This window comes from Balaenoptera musculus, chromosome 11 (genome assembly GCF_009873245.2).
Source record: "Balaenoptera musculus isolate JJ_BM4_2016_0621 chromosome 11, mBalMus1.pri.v3, whole genome shotgun sequence".
In the NCBI taxonomy this organism is placed as follows: domain Eukaryota; kingdom Metazoa; phylum Chordata; class Mammalia; order Artiodactyla; family Balaenopteridae; genus Balaenoptera; species Balaenoptera musculus.
The window spans coordinates 95,597,334-95,615,775 of record NC_045795.1 but is presented as its reverse complement, the minus strand read 5'-3'; the positions used below and the strand labels follow the sequence as shown (position 1 = coordinate 95,615,775).

At 45.0% G+C, this 18,442-nt stretch overlaps 1 protein-coding gene across 1 annotated transcript; it reads right to left on the bottom strand.

Annotated features, from left to right (window-relative positions):
* Positions 1–15,032: 15,032 nt before the first annotated feature.
* LOC118904013 (eukaryotic translation initiation factor 4E-like) lies at positions 15,033–16,339 on the bottom strand. The gene is made up of 2 exons (XM_036869640.1): positions 16,062–16,339; positions 15,033–15,725 (listed from the first exon to the last, which is right to left on the bottom strand). Exons 1-2 carry the CDS (start codon positions 16,337–16,339, stop codon positions 15,350–15,352), a joined length of 654 nt encoding a protein of 217 aa, XP_036725535.1. The 3' UTR covers positions 15,033–15,349.
* Positions 16,340–18,442: the final 2,103 nt, after the last annotated feature.

Below are 18,442 nucleotides of genomic sequence, written 5' to 3'. Positions count from 1 at the left end.
GCATAAAGAGGGCAATAATTGGGAGTCTTAATCCTTGCAGGAAATGAAGCAATTAAGAAATCACACAATCAAAGACAAATTAGATGCCTAAATAGATGAACAGCAATGACATCCACAGCCCCTCTACTTAGTTAGGTACTTATTACTAAAAAGAAACTGGCCACATACACGTCAGCTACCTACAGAAATGTGGGACTCACCCCTGCCAGGGACTGAAAGCATACGTATTATTTTGGTCTTAAACATTTTATCCAAGAATTCCTTTAGGCTTTTGGAAAAATGTACACAATGGCGTTCTGTTCCTAGGCATGTTGGATGTTATAAAGGTTCAGAGACTTAGTTTTTAAAAATCTTTTCACTTATCACTAAGTCCTTGAGACATTTGGGCCTTGAAAGATGGGTAGGAGCTTGCCAGTTAGACAATGGGAGAAGGACATGTGATGGTTGACATACAAGGCAAGGTGTGCTCAGTATTAGCTGGAGGTAAAGCTGGTGGAGTCTTGGGTGCCGCCTGAGCATGCCTGCACATTGCAGGGAGGAGGCAGGGAGGAGGCATTATGGTCTGTAAGGAGGAGAGATGAGGTCTGGTGATGTAGATGTGTCCCTTGAGCAGCAAGGTGGAGAAAGGATAAGCCCACGAGAGACTTGAGGCAGGAGAATGCTGGGAGACTATGGCAGAAGAGAGATGAACAGATTGTGACAAGAGAACTCAGCACAGAGATTCAAACCATAAAACTTAGTGGCAGGTTGCCTATGGAGAGTGAGTGTGTCAAGAAAGACGTGACGGGGGCTTCACTGGTGGCGCAGTGGTTAAGAATCTGCCTGCCAATGCAGGGGACACGGGTTCGAGCCCTGGTCCAGGAAGATCCCACATGCTGCGGAGCAACTAAGCCGGCGAGCCACAGCTACTGAGCCTGCGAGCCACAACTACTGAGCCCGCACGCCTAGAGTCCACGCTCCGCAACAGAAGCCACTGCATTGAGAAGCCCGTGCACCGCAATGAAGAGTAGACCCCGTCCCTGCAACTAGAGAAAGCCCGCGCAGCAACGAAGACCCAACACAGCCAAAAAAATAAATAAAATAAAATAAATAAATTTTAAAAATTAAAAAAAAAAAGAGACGTGATGGAAGAAGAATAAAGAGGAGGAGGAAAGGAGGAAGAGGGGGAGGAGAAAGGAGATGGAGGGAGGGTAGAGAAGGATGACAGTTGATGTTATATCTCTATCTGAACACACATTAGACAACACTGCTAGATACTGGAAAGACACCTTATCATTTTACTCGTTCATACATTGTTCTTTTTTTATTCACATTTTTTGAAAGAGTTTGTTGAATGAGATCAAAACGTACGGTGACTCGTGGCTCCCTCCTGTGGCATCTGTTCTTTGACTTCTCATCCTACCAATTGCCTCTGGCTTTTAAGTCCTCTGATTTATTGTTTCTTGAACAAAGGTTTATGGCGAGCTTACCCTGTGCCAGGTGCTGTTCTGGAGGCTGGGGGTGGAACAGTGAACAAAACAAATAAAATTCCCTGGCTTCATGGGGTGGCCTCTCTTTGGCCTTTTTTTTTTTTTTTTTTAAATTATTTATTTATTTTTGGCTGTGTTGGGTCTTCGTTGCTGTGCGCGGGCTTTTCTCTAGTTGCGGTGAGCAGGGGCTACTCTCCGTTGCGGTGCGCGGGCTTCTGATTGCGGTGGCTTCTCTTGTTGCGGAGTGTGGGCTCAGTAGTTGTGACGTGCAGGCTCTAGAACACAGGCTCAGTAGTTGTGGCGCATGGACTTAGTTGCTCCACAGCATGTGGGATCTTCCTGGACCAGGGCTCGAACTTGTGTCCCCTGCATTGGCAGGCAGATTCTTAACCACTGCGCCACCAGGGAAGTCCCTCTGACCTCTTTGAATCTTAGATTTTTAATGTATTTTGGCATCAGAGTCACGTTTCAGCATCTCTGACTATTGCTCTATTTTCCTAAGAAGCAGTTAAGCCCTAAAAAGTGCTGAAGAATAAATTTACGTCTAAGTCACTCTGATTTTGGTTTTCTCCCAAAAAGCCTCATTTATGATCTTCAAGACTCAGAGCCTCCCTGTGGCCTTGGATGTTGATAATAAGCAGGAAATGGCCCTGAGTACCAAGGCAGAGCCCACAGCTAGCTTAGTGGCTGGTTATTTCTCTAGTGTGAGGTGGGAGTTCTGCTATAATTGGGATGAGGTGAGGTTTCTCTTATCTCTTCTTCTGCTCAAGTAGAAAAGAATTTTGTTTCAATTTAAAACGTGCTCAGTTTTCAAAAGACCTTTGAAGACAAGGGCTGAACTAGGACCTGGAGGCCCGTTGTTGTAAATGTTGGAGGATCACTGGAGTTGGCGGAGGGAAGGCAGGAGAAGGGTGTGTGCAGGGGTAGAAGGCATGTCTCTTAATAAACAGCAGGATCAGGCCCATGGACACTTCGTAAATATGAGGGAAGCAAAGTGCAAGGACCTGAGGTGCCCACTGAAGTCCCTGGCACACCATGAATTTAGAGAACATTTTTCTATTTCCCTTAATGTTTCTCTGCAAATTCCATCTCATTTCTTGCTTTAATGAGGACATCCTTCACGCCTAAACAAAACCCCTGCTGTTAAAACCCAAGCCCATTACCCCCATCACTCTCCTCTGCCAGGACCCCCATAGGAGGGAGTGAAGAGGAGCTTCTAAGTGCTGTGGGCTCCAGGGACCGTCAGCCGCCTGCAGGGGGCCTCCTTGTTGCTCTGATTGACAGCTCCTGGTTGCCCACAGGATGGAGAATGTCACTCCCCCCTCCCTCTCCTATATCTCCAGACTCCCAGATTGTGCCAATATGATGGGTGCACTGACAAAGCAGCTGGATTTATTTTGGCTCATGGCTATTCTGTACACTTCTGCTGGGCAGTGTGCTGGGCACTGACTTAGGTGAATAAAGCGGCATCTAGTCTGTGGCTTAGTCAAAGACAGAAACCTGCATCGCCATATGGTAAGTATTACCCTAGAAGAGTGTATAAGTTGCAATGGCACGATGGAAGGAAGAGCAGTTAATCCCACTGGAAGGTGCACAGCGAGGTCTAGCAAGGAGACGGCATTTGAATTAGGAAATTAAGGATGAGTGGGTTTGCCAGGGATACAGGGAAGTTGCTATTCCAGATCGAGAGAACATGGACAGATGCTCAGAGGTGCCTGACATCCAGGACTATCCATTAGTCCAGGAGCCAGTGTAGCATCTCCACATGGTTGGGGCCAATAAGGGAGAGTTTGAAGTGTAGATTTGAGTGCCATGCTGTGGAGTGGCGTTGGATTTGGTATTTAATGGGAAATCAGAGGTTTTTAAGCAGGTGAGATTCCAGTTTTAGAAACCCCTCTCTGATAGGAATGTGGAGGACAACTGTAAAAGATAGAAAATTAGAGACGGGGACCCCAGCTGCGAGATCATTGTAGCAATGCAGGGACCCCAGCTGCGAGATCACTGCAGCAATGCGGGGACCCCAGCTGCGAGATCACTGCAGCAATGCGGGGACCCCAGCTGCGAGATCACTGCAGCAATGCGGGGACCCCAGCTGCGAGATCACTGCAGCAATGCGGGGACCCCAGCTGCGAGATCACTGCAGCAATGCCGGTGAGCAATGATGTGGGCCTGGGCTAAGGTTGTATCTCCACTCTGAACCTCTCTCCTGAATTCTGGCGTTTTATCCAACTGCCTATTTGATGTCTTTGCTCAAATATCTAATAAACATCTCAAACTCTGCTTGTCCTAGACAGAACTACTGATCTTCCCTTCTCCAAGCCTGCTCCATTTCTAGCCTTCCCCATCTCCATCGATGGGCGCTCCATCCTTCCATTCGCTCAAGAAAAAACCTAGGAGTTGCCCTTGATTTTTCTGTTTCATACCCCCATTTAACCAATCATAAAATCCCATCACCTTTACCTTCCTTGCCATCTCTACTGCTACCATCCTGGTCTAAGCCCCCATCATATTTTGCTTGCATTATTGCAATAATGTCTCCCTCCTTAAGTCTTTGTTCTTTCAAATCCTTGCTCAGACTTCATCTCCTCAGGGAGGTCTACCCTGCCCCCCATATCTAACACTGAAATCTGGCTTTACTCAGTGCAGCCCATCCATTTACCCACTTACTGTCCATTTACTGTGTTTTTCATAGCACTCATCCCAATTATATAGAATGTTACTTAATTTTCTTTCGTTGTTTATTGTCTCTTTCTGTAGTCAAAGGTAGCACCACAGGGGTAGGGTTCTTGGTCTATTTGCTCACTGCTGTATCTCAAATCACCTAGGAAGAAGCCTGGCACAAAATAGGGACCCAAGACATATTAGGTGATTGAATGGAAGTTTGCTGGAAAGAATGGAAGATGTAGGTTAGCAGAAATTAGAAATTAGAAATTAGAGCTCTTAGCATTGTATTGCTCTTGAGGGTGGAGAGGGGAAAAGAGTAAAGAATGTTTCTGAGTTCCTTAACTTGGGCTGATGCCTTTACCTGATAAGGGGAAGGCAGGAGAAGAAAAATATCTGGGGGAAATTAATGAGTTCTACTTGGGTCATGCTGAGTCTGAATGCTTGTGAAATAGCCCAGTTCAGATGCTCGGCATATGGGTTTTGCTCAACAGAGAGGTCAGGCTGGAATTAAAGTTCCAGGCATCAGCTATGGAGTAGATGAGATTCCCTGGGGAGAGGGAACCAAATGAAAGGGGGAAAATATCAATAGGTGGAAAGATGCTAGGAGACATATACCTTTATTTTGGGATGCATCCAGGGTGAGCCAGCATGTACTAGTCGATATTCTTGGGTGGAAATTTGGTCTCCTTGGCATACTTGGGCACCTCTTAGGAAGCTGGAGAAAGAGGCAGATGTATGAAGAGGCAAAGAGTGAGCCGATCAGAGCACCTTTTGTCACACAGTCTTGGGTGAGTCTGTGTAATGCTTGGGTTGTTTCCTAGGCTCCTGTGTCCTCCAATCATCCTTGCCCCAACTTCGTGAATCCTGTCTACAGCATCTATCCCAAGTTGGGGTGATGTTCGCATCAAGATGGCAGACAGCAGAGCCCTAGCTTAGAGCATTAAGAGCTCCAGCAGTTGTTTTCTTCACTGAGTTGTCAGAAGGGCAGTCCTGCCTATATGTGCCTCTCACATTCCATGATCCATTAGAGACAATTTGCTACAAGGCTTCAGATTCCAATTTTGCAGAACAGTCAGAGATCACTTAACTGAATTTTGCCTGTGTACAAGAGCTGATGATGCTTGCTTCGCCAAATGACTCTTTAAGGAAATTCAAACAAAAAGCCATTTTCTTTTCTCTGCTCTTTTCATTTTCAGAAACTTCTCAGGGAAAGGCAACAAATGGATATGCAAGAATCTATATGAGCCTGAAAACCAATGCTGATTGGAAGGATGGGGAGTTTGGGCTTACACTGAATAGTCAGAAAGGCTGAAGGTCAAGGACCCTGATAAATGACGGCATTTGCATCTTACTGCCGTCCATCGGGGCAGCTATTGTTAAACTGGTCATGCCCACACAAATCTGTGAGGACCTTTAGAAAAGGAACTTCCATGTGAAAGTGCAAAGAAAATATGGGGTGTGTTTCCTTTCAGCTGAGAGAGGCTTTTCTCCAGTGGATAGCTTTTACCTTCAGGGCAGGTCCTCCAAACCTTTGTGGGCTAAATAAGCCATGTCTTTGGGTCTTCCTCTTCTCTAGTGTCTCCTTTGGGCACTAGGGCTGCCAGGGTGCCCTTTGTCTTCCCGACATAAGCACAGCTGCTGCAGATGGACAATGTCACGTTCTTGGGGTCTTTCTTGTGATGATAGTGATGATAGAGTCATGACAGTGCTGTTCTTCTTGCTGGTGGTAGTGGGTGTATCTGTTACTTAGTACTACAATAATGCTGCATAACAAAACACTCCAAACTCAGTGACTTAAAATAACAATCCTGTTGACTTAAAAAAATACACAACCTAGCAGTTGAGAATTTTGTTTTATTCGGTGGACGTACTTAAGGACGTAAGCCCAGGAGACAGCCTCTCAGATAGCTCTGAGAGACAGCTCAGAAGAGGTCAGGGAGGAGCCAGGATATATAGGAGTTAAACAAACAAACAAACAAACAAAACAGATAGTAGGAACATCAAAAGATTACTGTTAATAAAAGAAAACCAGGCATCTCAGGTTAATGAATGTAGCACTTTTCTAGTTGGGAAGACGCAAGAGTCTGGGCCTACTGATATCATTCCTTTGATATGCACCTTAACTCTCTTGGCCCAGTATCCTGTTCTTTTCCATCCTGAGTCCCTTAGGGTGCACCTGCGAGGGGGTGGGGCTGCAGTGGCTTATGGCCTGGTGGCTACAGCATCCTTTGTTTACTGATACGGTAGGTGGCATTCTTTGTCCACAGTCATTTATTCTTGCTTACCTGTCAGTGGGTTGCCTGATGGTTGACTCTTCTAGGCTGGGCTCCTGGGAGACTGTGCTTCAAGGTACAGATCCATCTGGGCGTGGTTCCTTACCTGGGTTGTTCCATGTGTGTTCATTCCAGATCCCAGACTGAAAGAGCAGCAGCTACCTCGGGGAGAGTGGGAGTTCTCATGATAATGACAGAAGTATAAGAAGGTAAGCTAGGTTTCACAATCTTTACTGCATCAAGTTTGCCTACCTCCTATTGGATGAAGCAAGTTACATGCCTAGACCCAAGTTCAAGGTATGGGGAAGCATTATCTGCCATCATGAGAAAAAGTGAATCATGTTGCCAAACCTGATATCAGTCAAGCAAGTACATACATTTCTTGTGTGGGAGGGGAATAGGGAATGAATATTTGCTGGACAGTATTCTCTTCTTCCACAATCACCTGTCATTTCCGGGGGCATGTGCAAGGTCTCAGCAATTCATTTATTTTCCTATGCAATCAACTAACACTTTTTGAGTCCATGCTATGTGCCAGGCATTGTGCTAAGCACTGAGGTTGTATTAACAAAGACGTAGAGGAAATTTGAAGCACACATATCCTGGGATCCTGCTGGGGCACCGAGCAGAGGCCTGATCTGAGTGGCTGGAGAGAGACAGATTTGCTCTTGAGCTTTGAGAAGGGAGTCAGTTTAAATCTTGGAGATCCTGCCTCCTAGGGGCAGTGAATACAGTTGATATTTCCCGTTTTCCAGAGACTAAGTTCTTTCTACCAGCCTCTGGCCTTCTAAGAGATAGCAGGTAAGATTTTCCTGGTCTAGAGCGAATATGTGTGTCTCGCACCCTGAGTTCAGAATGAGTCAGGGAGACTGGCTGAACTAGATAATGATTTCTAGAACCAGAGCCTTGTCAGATCCAGGCATCAGCTGCCAGGATTCTGAGGTCCCCAGAGAGGTGACTGCCATCTCAGAGATTTCTAGGACTTGGTCGGATTCAAGCCAGTGGCATGTGACCCAAACAGAAGCTTCTGGAACTCATGGAAACAGTAGACAGCATGGCTAGATGGTGGCAAGGTGAAGCCTTGTGTCGGTATTTTCTGCAGTTGTGGCTGGTTGATACCTGCACACCTGATTTTTCTCTGATCGTGACTGATGCTCAAAGGTGTCTTTGAATTGATTCATACATGTTGCTGGGGGCCATTCTGATTGCATTTCACAAAAAAGAACCTAGATAAATGTTTTGTCCACTTAACATCAGTGGGGCACCAAGTTCTAAGACCTATTTCAAGGAGAAAAACTCTCCTAGAGAATAAAAATACTTGGAAGTGAAATAATGAATGAGCTGGAAAGGAAGCTTTCATTAAGTCTCTCAGAAAAGGGTTAAGTAAAGCTTGGTGAGTATCCCAGGATGGCACAAGTCATCATCAAAAATATAATACACAAATAAGGTTGAAGCAGCTTTGGTGTTCACCGATTTGGTCAGTACTGGTCAGACAGTCAACTAATTTTCAGTTTCACTGGAGTTGGCCTTAGAAAGTTCAGCGTTAGCAGCTAAGTTTATGAACACTTGACGTTTCATATGTTTGAATCCACAGATGAAGCGAATGCAAGGGGCATTGTGTAATCACCTCATAATCTGTGATGTCATTTGTCAGCCACTGCAGCAAAATCAGAGCTTTTTCACCATGGCAGTGACTTTTAGAGCCATCCCTGTAAAGTTTTCTCCTTAAGGAATTTTCTGAAGCGCAAATTCAGTGGCCATTTCTGAAACTGACCATCCAAGGTTTCTGTAGAGCCGGGGTCAGCAAGCTACAAGCTGAGAGCAAAGTCTGTGCTGCCGACCTGTTTCTGTAAATAGAGTTTTGCTGGAACACAGCTCTGCTCATTCACTCACATACTGTCCGTGGCTATTTCTCTGCTCCAACAGCAGAGTCGAGTAGATGCAGCAAAGACTTGACAGCCCACAGAGCCTGAAACATTTACTATTTGGCCATTTACAGAGAAAGTTTTCTGACTCCTACTGTAGAGAGTAGACTGGGTAAATTGGCATGCACATAAACTGGGGGTACGGGGCAGAAACTCTTCTGGTTGTGATAGGATCCTTCCTGGAGTCTGGGTCTGGAGACCCCAGGTGTGGATGGGGCTTCAGTTATGGCTAGATTCATGGGCTCAAGGATGTCATCAGGACTCTCATTCTCAACCTCTTGCCTCTGCTTTCTTCTGTATTGGCTTTATTCTTAGGGAGGCTTTCTTTAAGTGGTATAAAAGATAGCCGACAGCAGATCTGGGCTTACATGGTCCAGCATCTATTGTAACCCACATCCCAATTCCATAGGACTCTGATTGAGCTGGGTGCCCAACCTGGACCAGTTTCTGTGCTCAGGAGGATAGAAGGATCTGTACTGAGTGAGCATTTGTGTCGTAGATCCATCTTCTACTTATGGAATGGGAAAAGAAGGACCATGCATTTGCAGCCCTACCAGCTGGGGGAAGAGGGGTTTCTGATAGGAATCAAAGGGAAACGAAGAATTGTTGGAAAATTTGGAGAGAGCCTAGAATCTAAGAATTCTTGAGAGGCTTATATTTGTCCTATTTTACCTCTCAGCATGATTTCTTCCAGATGCTGAATTTTCCACCTCTACGACCTGTCCTGCACCTTGCAACCCCTATCTTCTTCTGTAACTACTTGGTCTGTGCTGCTCATAATGTCTGTTCTTTCACTGCCTCCAAGTTCAATTAAAGAAGGTTTTTGTATGGTGCAGACTCTACCGTGAGCATGCAGTATTTGAGGGCAAAAATAACTCAACACAGTATGGCAGAGACAGAATTTAACGTCAGTCATTACTCCCAAGAAAACATAACCACTCCTCACCATAGTGTATTTTTTTCTAACCCTGTGCCCCTCTAATGCCCCAGCTCACCACCATATTCTTGGTCAATTCCTCCCCTTAAGACGTTTCTTCTCACTCAACTCCAAACTCCAACATCTCAAAGTTTGTGACGTATTTTGCTCAGACTGGTTTTACTGTCTCTATCCCGCCTCAAAGTAGGCTCCAGAACAATTTCTACCCCCCAAACTTGTTAAGGATCTGTGAGAAACAAAATGTATCCTTCCAAGGTCATCAACTTAATGAATCAGCTGGAAAGGAAGCTTTCATTAAGTCTCTCAGAAAAGGGAGTTTTGAAAGTACTGTGCCATTGTCACAATGATTGTAGCAGAAGGGAGAAAGGAAAGGGGCATGGAGGGGACTGGGAAGGATATTATTTGCTTTCACATGCATATTATTAATGAAAATGCATTAATATGCATTAATGCTTTTTAATATGCATTAATGAAAATGCATATTAAAAAGCATTATTTGCTTTTAATATGCATTAAAAGCATTTTTAATAAAAATACGCATATTAAAAATGAAAATAAGAATGCATATTATTCTTACATTGAGAAATTGTAGTCTTCATAAATGGTTTTTCCTATAAAGAAAACTTCACTGCATTATCAGTAAAGTATATAAGGCTCATGTGGCCAAAATCAGGCATCATGTGCCTTTCTTTTTCAATGAGAAGAACGTCTTAGGCAGTCACTGGTCCAAGAAGGTGGAGAAGATCTGAATCCAACTCACAATCCAGAGGAGTGTAGGAGGAGCCCATTCTAGATCAGTTGAAGCTCAGGTATCCTGCAGAATGAGAAAAATGTTTGTTGTTATAAGCTATTAAACTTTCATGGATGCTTGTTACACATTATTATTGCAGTAGTAGCTGACTGATACATTGAGGCTGAGGGTCAAACTCAGTCTGTGCCCACAGCCCTTGCTTTTTTCTGTGCCACACCCTCTTCTTGCCTCTAAGGACACTTATTTTTGTCTTAGCATACTGATGCCTTTTTTCTCTTCCTCCTGTTAGACCTTCAGTTCCTGAAGGACAGAAAATTCATTTCTGCCATCTCCCTGCCCATACCTAGCATAAATCTCTGTACCTTATTGCTGTTCAAGACAGATTTTGGATAAATGGTAAATTTGAGGCTCATGGTGGTGATAGCCACAGATGGAAATTATGTCCTAATTATCTGCTGGTAAACAGAAATCACTGGTCTCACGTGGAACCAGATGAGATTTAGAAATGGATTGGCACAAACTCATCTCCCTAATAATGACAGGGCTTAGACGTGGCAGCAGAAATAGTGAGGTGAACCACAGTAATTTTCTTCTAACACTAATGGTCTCCCCATTATCTCACCTTAGTGCATGGTGAAAGGTATTTCTGGGTTCATCTGAAAGGGTTTGTGATTAGAGTAAAAGACTGTATCAAAATGAAAATAGTTTACAGGTAGTGTTCTCTACTTGCCCAAGAAAGCCATCTTGTCTACTGAGAAAATTGGGGAGTGTTCTTTTCTGTAATGTAACTCTTTTCATTTCCTGGTTTTAGTCAAATAGGTTTCCTTAAAATGGCCAAAAGCATGACATATTGGTATGCAATATGCTGCCACACCCGTGTTGCTGTATTATTTCTGGTGGGACTTAACTGTTCTAACAAAAATGTATATCAAACTATAAAAACGGAAATAAAATACAAAAGAGCACCATGGTACCTTGCTTATTCTTGGAGTAACACACAAAGTATTGAGCAGATCAAGGCAGAAATCTTACAGGTCAAAGATACATGGGGGTGGAGTGGCTAAAAAAAAGTCAACTCACCCAGAACATGGTGTGATGATTCTTAGTTTGATCCTGAAATAAGTTTGGCTGTTTTTAGTCAAATGGTAGTAAAAATAGGAAAGGCTATCACAGAACAAAAAGGCTCAAAGTAGAGCTGTGATCATCTCTTGTCAGGTGCTACCCAGGAGAACAGATATGGAACTCTCCAGTATGTTCAAACCATCTCTGCCTTGGCAAAACTGAAAGACATGGCAGGACCTCAGAAAAGAGAGAGGATGAGAAAGTTTTAGCATCTGGCTGAGGTCAAAGAGGAGATTAAATGTGTCTTGGTTATGCCTAGGCTCCTTAGAAAACTTTTGCAGTGACTTCATTTGCAAGAGAACAGGAATGAGGTCTAAAAAATGTCACTTGTGACCCTTTATTGTGACATAAAGCCCTCTTAATCCCCTCAGAGCCTTCAGGCATAGAGTTTGGTTCAAGGTATGAGTTTCTGAGGTAGAGACTGAAGGCATTTCAAAAAAGCCTACTAGAGTGTTAGGACATCTCAGTGCTGGTCAGCTGGTCTACCTCCGTGCCGTACTATGGGACAGTTCATCCGGTGATTCCACAGGAGTCCAGCTTGCGACCTTCAGCCTTGCAGGACCGGAAGTTCACTCCTATTGCTGATTTATGGGGACATGAATAACAGAGATATTGAGCCATTCAGATATTACTGCAAATGTACAGATTTATATGGGGAATTGGAGCAGTGAAGGAGAATACTCATGTTTGCCTAAACCAGCATATCTTAAAATCTCTGACCCATTCGCATCATTCTTTCAACAAATACTCCCTGGATGCCTGCTGAGCTCTGGCCATGCAGGAGACCATGCTAGAGGCTGTAATTTGTGGTTAACAAAACAGACTGCCCTGTGTCCTTGGGACTCATATCCTAGGAGGTCAGACAAGTCAGTACATAAGATGATTTCAGATAGTGGAAAAACAGTACAAGTAATTTAAAACAGGATTATAAGAGTGAACAGAGGTGCTACCTGTGATTCTTTGTGGTGTTCCGGTCCCTGGTTCCATTTGTTCCTGAGGACAAGCTGTAACTATTAGTTTGATTATGAGCAGGACCTCTGAATCCCTTTGTTTGCGTAAAAGAGTGCCAGTTGGGTTTCTGTCATTTCCAGTCCGAGTCCTGACTCATGTACTTCATGACTAATAAAGGAAAGTCTGGACTCCTGAGCCTGGCATTGGAGGCCCCTCTCAAGCTGGTCCCAGTTGGCATTTGCAGCCCTAATTCTCACTGTATACCCAAAGCACCTTGCTACTCCCTGTGACACAGCTAGCCTCCTTCTGCCGTGCCTGCCTTAGAAAGGAGGACAGAGAAAGTGCTTTGGAACCTTCTACTGGGACCTTTAGTGCTGCCCATTGTCTAGATTTACCCCTGCCCCAATCCCCTGGCCAATGTGTCCATCTGCGAAATATAAATGGTGTTCACGGCCCCATTTGTAACTTCCCTCCTCCAGGAATATATCAAACGCTTCAGCTAAAATGAATCTTCTCGTTGCACATTGAGCCTCTGTCAAAGCATTTAATAAAATTTGCCTTGCAATGTAATTACTTACATTATGGGTCTAATTGCACATATGAATCCCTGAAGAATGGAATCTCTGCGTTTAAAAACTTTTAACTTTGTGCTGTCTTCAATGCTTGGCAACACAAATTGAATTAGCATCTCTGATATAGAAATACCCTAGAAGGTATAAAGTGCTGTAAAGAGTTCAGGGTAATAAAAATAAGAGCAACCCTATTTTGTGTGTTCTCTGTGTCAGGCATTGCATAATGCTTGAGATACAGCATGTAATTCTTGTTTTGGCTAACATAGGGTTAACTTCTCTAACAGGCAAATCGTGGAGTCTCAGTGGCTTAATATAGTGGTTTACTTCTTGCATTTTCGCAAGTCCAGTATTTGAATTTGATGGGCAGTTCTCCTCTCCAGAATGATTGAAAGACCAGGTGTCTTGCACTTTCTGGTATGGCAGCAGGTAGAGCCTAACGCTGTTTGCTGGGTCCTCTGCATCAAGAGGCTTGTTGTGTTTGTGAGTGTGGAGAGCTACGTGCAGACTCTGGTGGGCCAGGCCTTGAGGTGGTGGAAGTCACTTCCGCTCGGTGCATTGGTTAGAACTTGATCACATGATCCCATCTCGGGGCAGAGAGGCCTGGGAAGCAGGGTCCCTGGCTGAGCAGCGCTCCCAGCATGGCTGTACTCTATGGACAGGGGGCCTGAGCCTCGGTGCACAGCCAGCCATTTACACTGTGATCATTGTAACAGCCCTATGAGACAGGTTCTGTTTTTATTCTCCTCTTAGAGGTCAGGAGCTTGGAGAAGGGAGATGAAGTGACTTGTTGAAAGTACCCTGCTAGAAAGTTCAGAACCAGGTTTAGAGCCCAGGTCTCTCTGCCTTTCGAAAGCTGCCTTGGCATCGATACACGAGGCAACATTTCTCTTCGCTACTCCTTCTGCGGCATCTCCCAGATTGCGAAAAATGGTTCTCACGTCAGGCTCCCGCTGTTGAGCATGCTCAGTAAACCCTCTGGGGTCTCTGTTGAAGCATCCCCTTCTGTGCAGGTGTTTGTGGTCTCTGAGCGTGGCAGGACCCATTATCCCCTCTGTGGCCAGACCTGTACCGTTTCCCATCCCCCCCCCCTGGGTCTGCTGCATCCAGGCCCACAGCGTACACTCTTGGGGTTTATGCGGGATGGACCGTGAGGTCCAGCAGCTGTGGATCCAGCACTCAGCAGACGGAGACGCCGCTCTGGGGGAACATGTGTGTCTCATCTTGGGGGAGGATGTGGTAGAGGGCGCCGGGGAAGAGAATGGGAGAAGGAGCCGGTCTTTTTTTTCTCGGGATGATGTGTGTTTCAATCAATATTGAAGAGTAAACATGCACGAAAAAAAATGGACACAGTTCAGCCCATAGCTTGTAATTGCTGTTCCAAGAAGGAGTGCTGCAACTAGGCTTCACTGTTGGCTCTTAAGTTTCATATAATAAACCATCCGTGGATTTATTATTTTTTCTGAGACTCCTCCGTGTCCCCATGTTCCGTGCTGTGGAAGATTCAGAAGGAGTTTCATTAGTTAAGGTCTTGGCTGACAGTCTCTTTTGGGGAGGTGAAGCGTCGGTACACAATGACAGTAGGTGGCTGCTTTTCGCCTAAAGGCACGCCGCAGCTGTGGGTGGCGCTGGTGACCAGGGAAGGGAGGGGTCTGTGTGCACTGAAGCGGCCAGAAAAGGCTTCCTGGAGGAGGAAGGGCTTGCTTTTTTTTTTTTTTTTTGGTCTAAAAGACAATTCACTGTACACATTCTATTTACAGTTTTCTACAGTGTCTTAATATGAATGGGACCACTTGAGCCATTTTTTAACCAAAGCAAAATAACCTAAGTATAGCAAAGTGTTAAAATACAGCATAAAGATACAAAAACAGGCATACTAATTCTAATTAGGAATGTAATTATGATACATTTTTCATAATCCACAATTATGTTTAGGAAATCACACAAACATAGATCACTGATTTGAATGAAATGCATAAATTTGTAGTAACAAAAAAAACCAAAAAAACTACCAAAGAATGCACAAAATTAATCTTTATTCCACCTTTGTGTCATATTCCTGGATCCTTCACCAGTATTACATGAGGAAAAAAACAAAAGCAAAACAAATGAAAAACTGAAATCAGAATCACTAATGTTATCAAGTAGGGAAACAAATAAATTAAACTCTAGCAGCCATCAGCAAGAGTACAGCACAGACAATGCTGTAAAAAGAAACAAGGAAAATTGTTAGAAAACTGCACGCATCATACTCTTTCAAACCAGCAAAATAAGCTCCTGCATACAATGGAACATAAACAGAATCGTTCTCTTGTAAGGTATAGAAATGCAGATTCTTTTCTTTAATATTGTAGATGGGCCAGATGTGTTTGTAATGGTTAATTCTATTAAGCTATTACAGAGTGGGCCAGGAACACATTTATGGATTCTGGGGACGATGTGTACTATACTTCTTTGATTGGGAGAGTGGACACTCTAGCCAAAATTAAAAAAAAAAATATATATATATATATATGAACACAGAAGTACAAGACAAAGGCGAATGAGACTTCTCTTATATCTTAGCAACATTTAGATGGAAATCAAATTTAAATGCAGTCCACTCTGCTTTTGAAGAGGCTTTGGTTCAGTTCCCAAATCTCAGTTGCTTGACGCAGTCTCATACGAGAATACTCAGAAGGTGTCTTCTTAAACAACAAACCTATTTTTAGTGGTGGAGCCGCTCTTAGTAGCTGTGTCTGCATGGGACTGATAACCAGTCACTATCTTTGGAGGAAGTCCTAACCTTTCCTTGTATACCCTCCCTATATGTGTAACAGCTTCTCTGTTTTCACATTCAGTAGTCCACATTGCTATTTTTTCACCTTTAGCTCTAACATTAACAACAGCTCCACATACATCATCACTGTAGTCATCAAAACATTCTCCAGTAAGGCACAGCAGTGTCGCTAGCCGAAAGCGATCGAGGTCACTTGGTCTCTGCTGTTTGTTCAATGTAATTAGCCATCGTCCTCCTCGTTCGTTTTTCTCATCTTCACTCGTAGGCTCAATACCATCCTTAAAAGGTGAGTAGTGGGCTTCCCTGCTGGCACAGTGGTTGGGGGTCTGCCTGCCAATGCGGGGGACATGGGTGCGGGCCCTGGTCTGGGAGGATCCCACATGCTGCGGAGCGGCTGGGCCCGTGCGCCACAACTACTGAGCCTGCGCGCTACGATTGCTGAAGCCCGTGCACCTGGAGCCCGTGCTCCGCAGCGGGAGGGGCCGCCGCAGTGGGAGGTCCGCGCACCGCGGCGAGGGGCAGTCCCCACCTCGCTGCAGCTGGAGAGCGCCTGCGCACAGCAACGGGGACCCAGCGCAGCCAAAAATTTAAAAATTAATTAATTAATTAAAAAAAAAAAAAAGTGAGTAGTCCCAGCCAGGCATTAAACTGCTAGACAACTGGATATGGTTGTACAGAGCCCAAAAGTCTTCAACAGTATCAAACTTAGAGATCAGCCGAAGGTTTGCTTGCCAAGTTTTGCTTTTACCATTTTTAAAAATCCAGGGTGCCCATCTGTTCTGTAAAGGATGTTTAATATAGTGTTCTGGGTTAGCAACCTCCTGATTAGATTCTGTTTTCTCTTCTTCTGTAGGTGTGGGATTAGGAGTAGGGGTGGTTTCCAGTTCCACAGTCACCATCTTAGATGCATCTCGAAGAGCTTGCTTTGAAGCCAGAGAGGTGGGACGGATTTAAATAGATGGAGAAGAAACGGCAGAGCATTTCTGGCCACGAGGAAAGAGACAGACTTGTTGGGGCTGAATGAATAGAGGTGCAGTCAGGGTGGGGATGAGACCTGCCCCGTTGCTTCAGAGGCTGTGGCTGGGGAAGCAGCAGGGGATGGGTGGGGGGGTTGGGGAGACTGAGAGGGTAAAAGGGGTCAGAGGGCAAAGCATCATTAGAAGATGACTGGAGAAGTTGCAGTAATCGAGCCAAGGGTCCCACTTGCTACTGTTTCTTCCCAGGAGGGCTTGTTCTTCCTTGATAGGTTAGAGATAGGACCAGGGCACCAGTTAGAAAGCTTGGCTTGGTCAGGCCCTGGTGCACATTGAAGGGGCAGAATTTAAGAAGAGTTATTCATCGTGGGCCCCTGTAACCCTTGTCCTTCTGTCCTTCTCCGCCCTGAACCATCACCACCGCCATCACCTCTGCCATCACCTCTGCAGATAACGCTTCCCTCCAGTTCCCACTCCTGGGAATGTCCGTGCCTGAGACCAGGTGTGTCAGAGAACATCATTCTTTCATGCTTTCCCAGATGTTTCATGCTGTCCTAGGGACAGGTTCTCGAAAAGTGACTAAGCTTGAACATACGTCAACAGTTGGGTGAGTGTAGAGCTTGATTAAATTTGGTTTCACAAAGTGAAAAAATACGCCGTGTCTTGCCTTGTAGCATTTCAGGGTTATTGGTGCTGCTTTGATCCTGAGCCAGGGTGGCCAATGCTGGGAGTGAATCCCCTCTGTCATCCCTTCAGAGCCCTTTGCTGTTTTGACCACACTGGCTTCCAGGGCGCTTTCCCTCCTGACCCAAGTTTGTTTTCATAGGAAACAGACTCTGAAGCAGGAATTGAGAGCAGGAGGTTCCCTGGGAGGGGTGCATCACCTTGGGCAAGGATTCTTCCCTGGCCAAGGGCAATTCCTGGGCAGGATTGCAGCTGGGGAATGAGACCTTTGAACCTGAAAGGGGGGATGGGGAGTGGGGGGGTTGTCTGGGCAGGACAGTGCAGCACCCACTGTAGCCCCCAGCAGCCAGCACTTGAGTTCTCTCAGCAAAGAGACAAGAGACCCTCAGGCTGCTGGACCCCCTTTGCCATTTCCTTCAGAAAGCCCGGAAGTGCCTGGGAATCTACATACCCCAGGGCAGCCCCTAACCAATGACGAACACAAACACCCGGCTTCTTTCACTACCATGGTGACCGTTGTGAAGTGTGACCCAAGTTGTCTCCACAGCTCCCCACTGGGACTGAGCCATGGTCCCCTCCATGGGATGGATACTTGCCTGATGACCCCTCTTGTTTCATCCCTTTACCTCTGGGTCCCGTGTCCCCATTCAGATAGTTCCTGGTTTTTTGTTTTTTGTTTTTTGTTTTTCCTGGAAATGCTTCATAACAACTCACTTTCTCCTGAGTTCTGCGGTCAGCTTTGTCTGTTCTGGGGAAATAGATCCAAGACAACCGCTTTGTGACCCTTGAGTATGTTACTGAACCTCTCTAAGCCTCAGTTTCCTCATCTGCAGAGTAAGCACAACAGTGACAATGATTGTGTGGGATTGTTGTAACACACCCAGGACAAAGTAAGTCCTGAGTAAAGACAGCTGTTATTAACTGAACAGTAATGCTCTCTGGTTTTGGCTAGAAGAGCCAGATACTGCCTCATTTTGGCTGAAAAGTGTGAGCTTTGCATCCTGTCTGATTGGACTTAAAACTCCTTCTACACCTGAGGTCCTCTTTCTGCATTGTTTCAGCTTCAGTCTCAAGTATCGGCTGCACTATTTATTTTTCTTTCAGTGTGAAATGAGGAAATCCCTGAAGGAAAGGTCCTGAGTGTTCTTCTGAGTTTCTGTATATTGAGTTTCCTGATAGCCTCTCCTTATAAAGAACCTCTTGAACTAATTAAGCTAATTGGAGACGAAGCTGGCTCATTTTCACATGCTGCTCAAGCGAAAGTGCCTGATATTTAAGAATGTAAATTTCACTAAGTTTTTAAACTGTGTTTTGCACTGGGGATCTTGATGGTCGGGGTCTTCA

Bases quoted from the DNA above. Each gene is read 5' to 3' on its own strand.
- LOC118904013 (XM_036869640.1), bottom strand. From the start codon at position 16,339: ATGGTGACTGTGGAACTGGAAACCACCCCTACTCCTAATCCCACACCT. The intron at 15,726-16,061 runs TTTTTTTTTTTT...CCACTACTCACC, and splicing joins CCTGGCTGGGACTACTCACT to TTTTAAGGATGGTATTGAGC.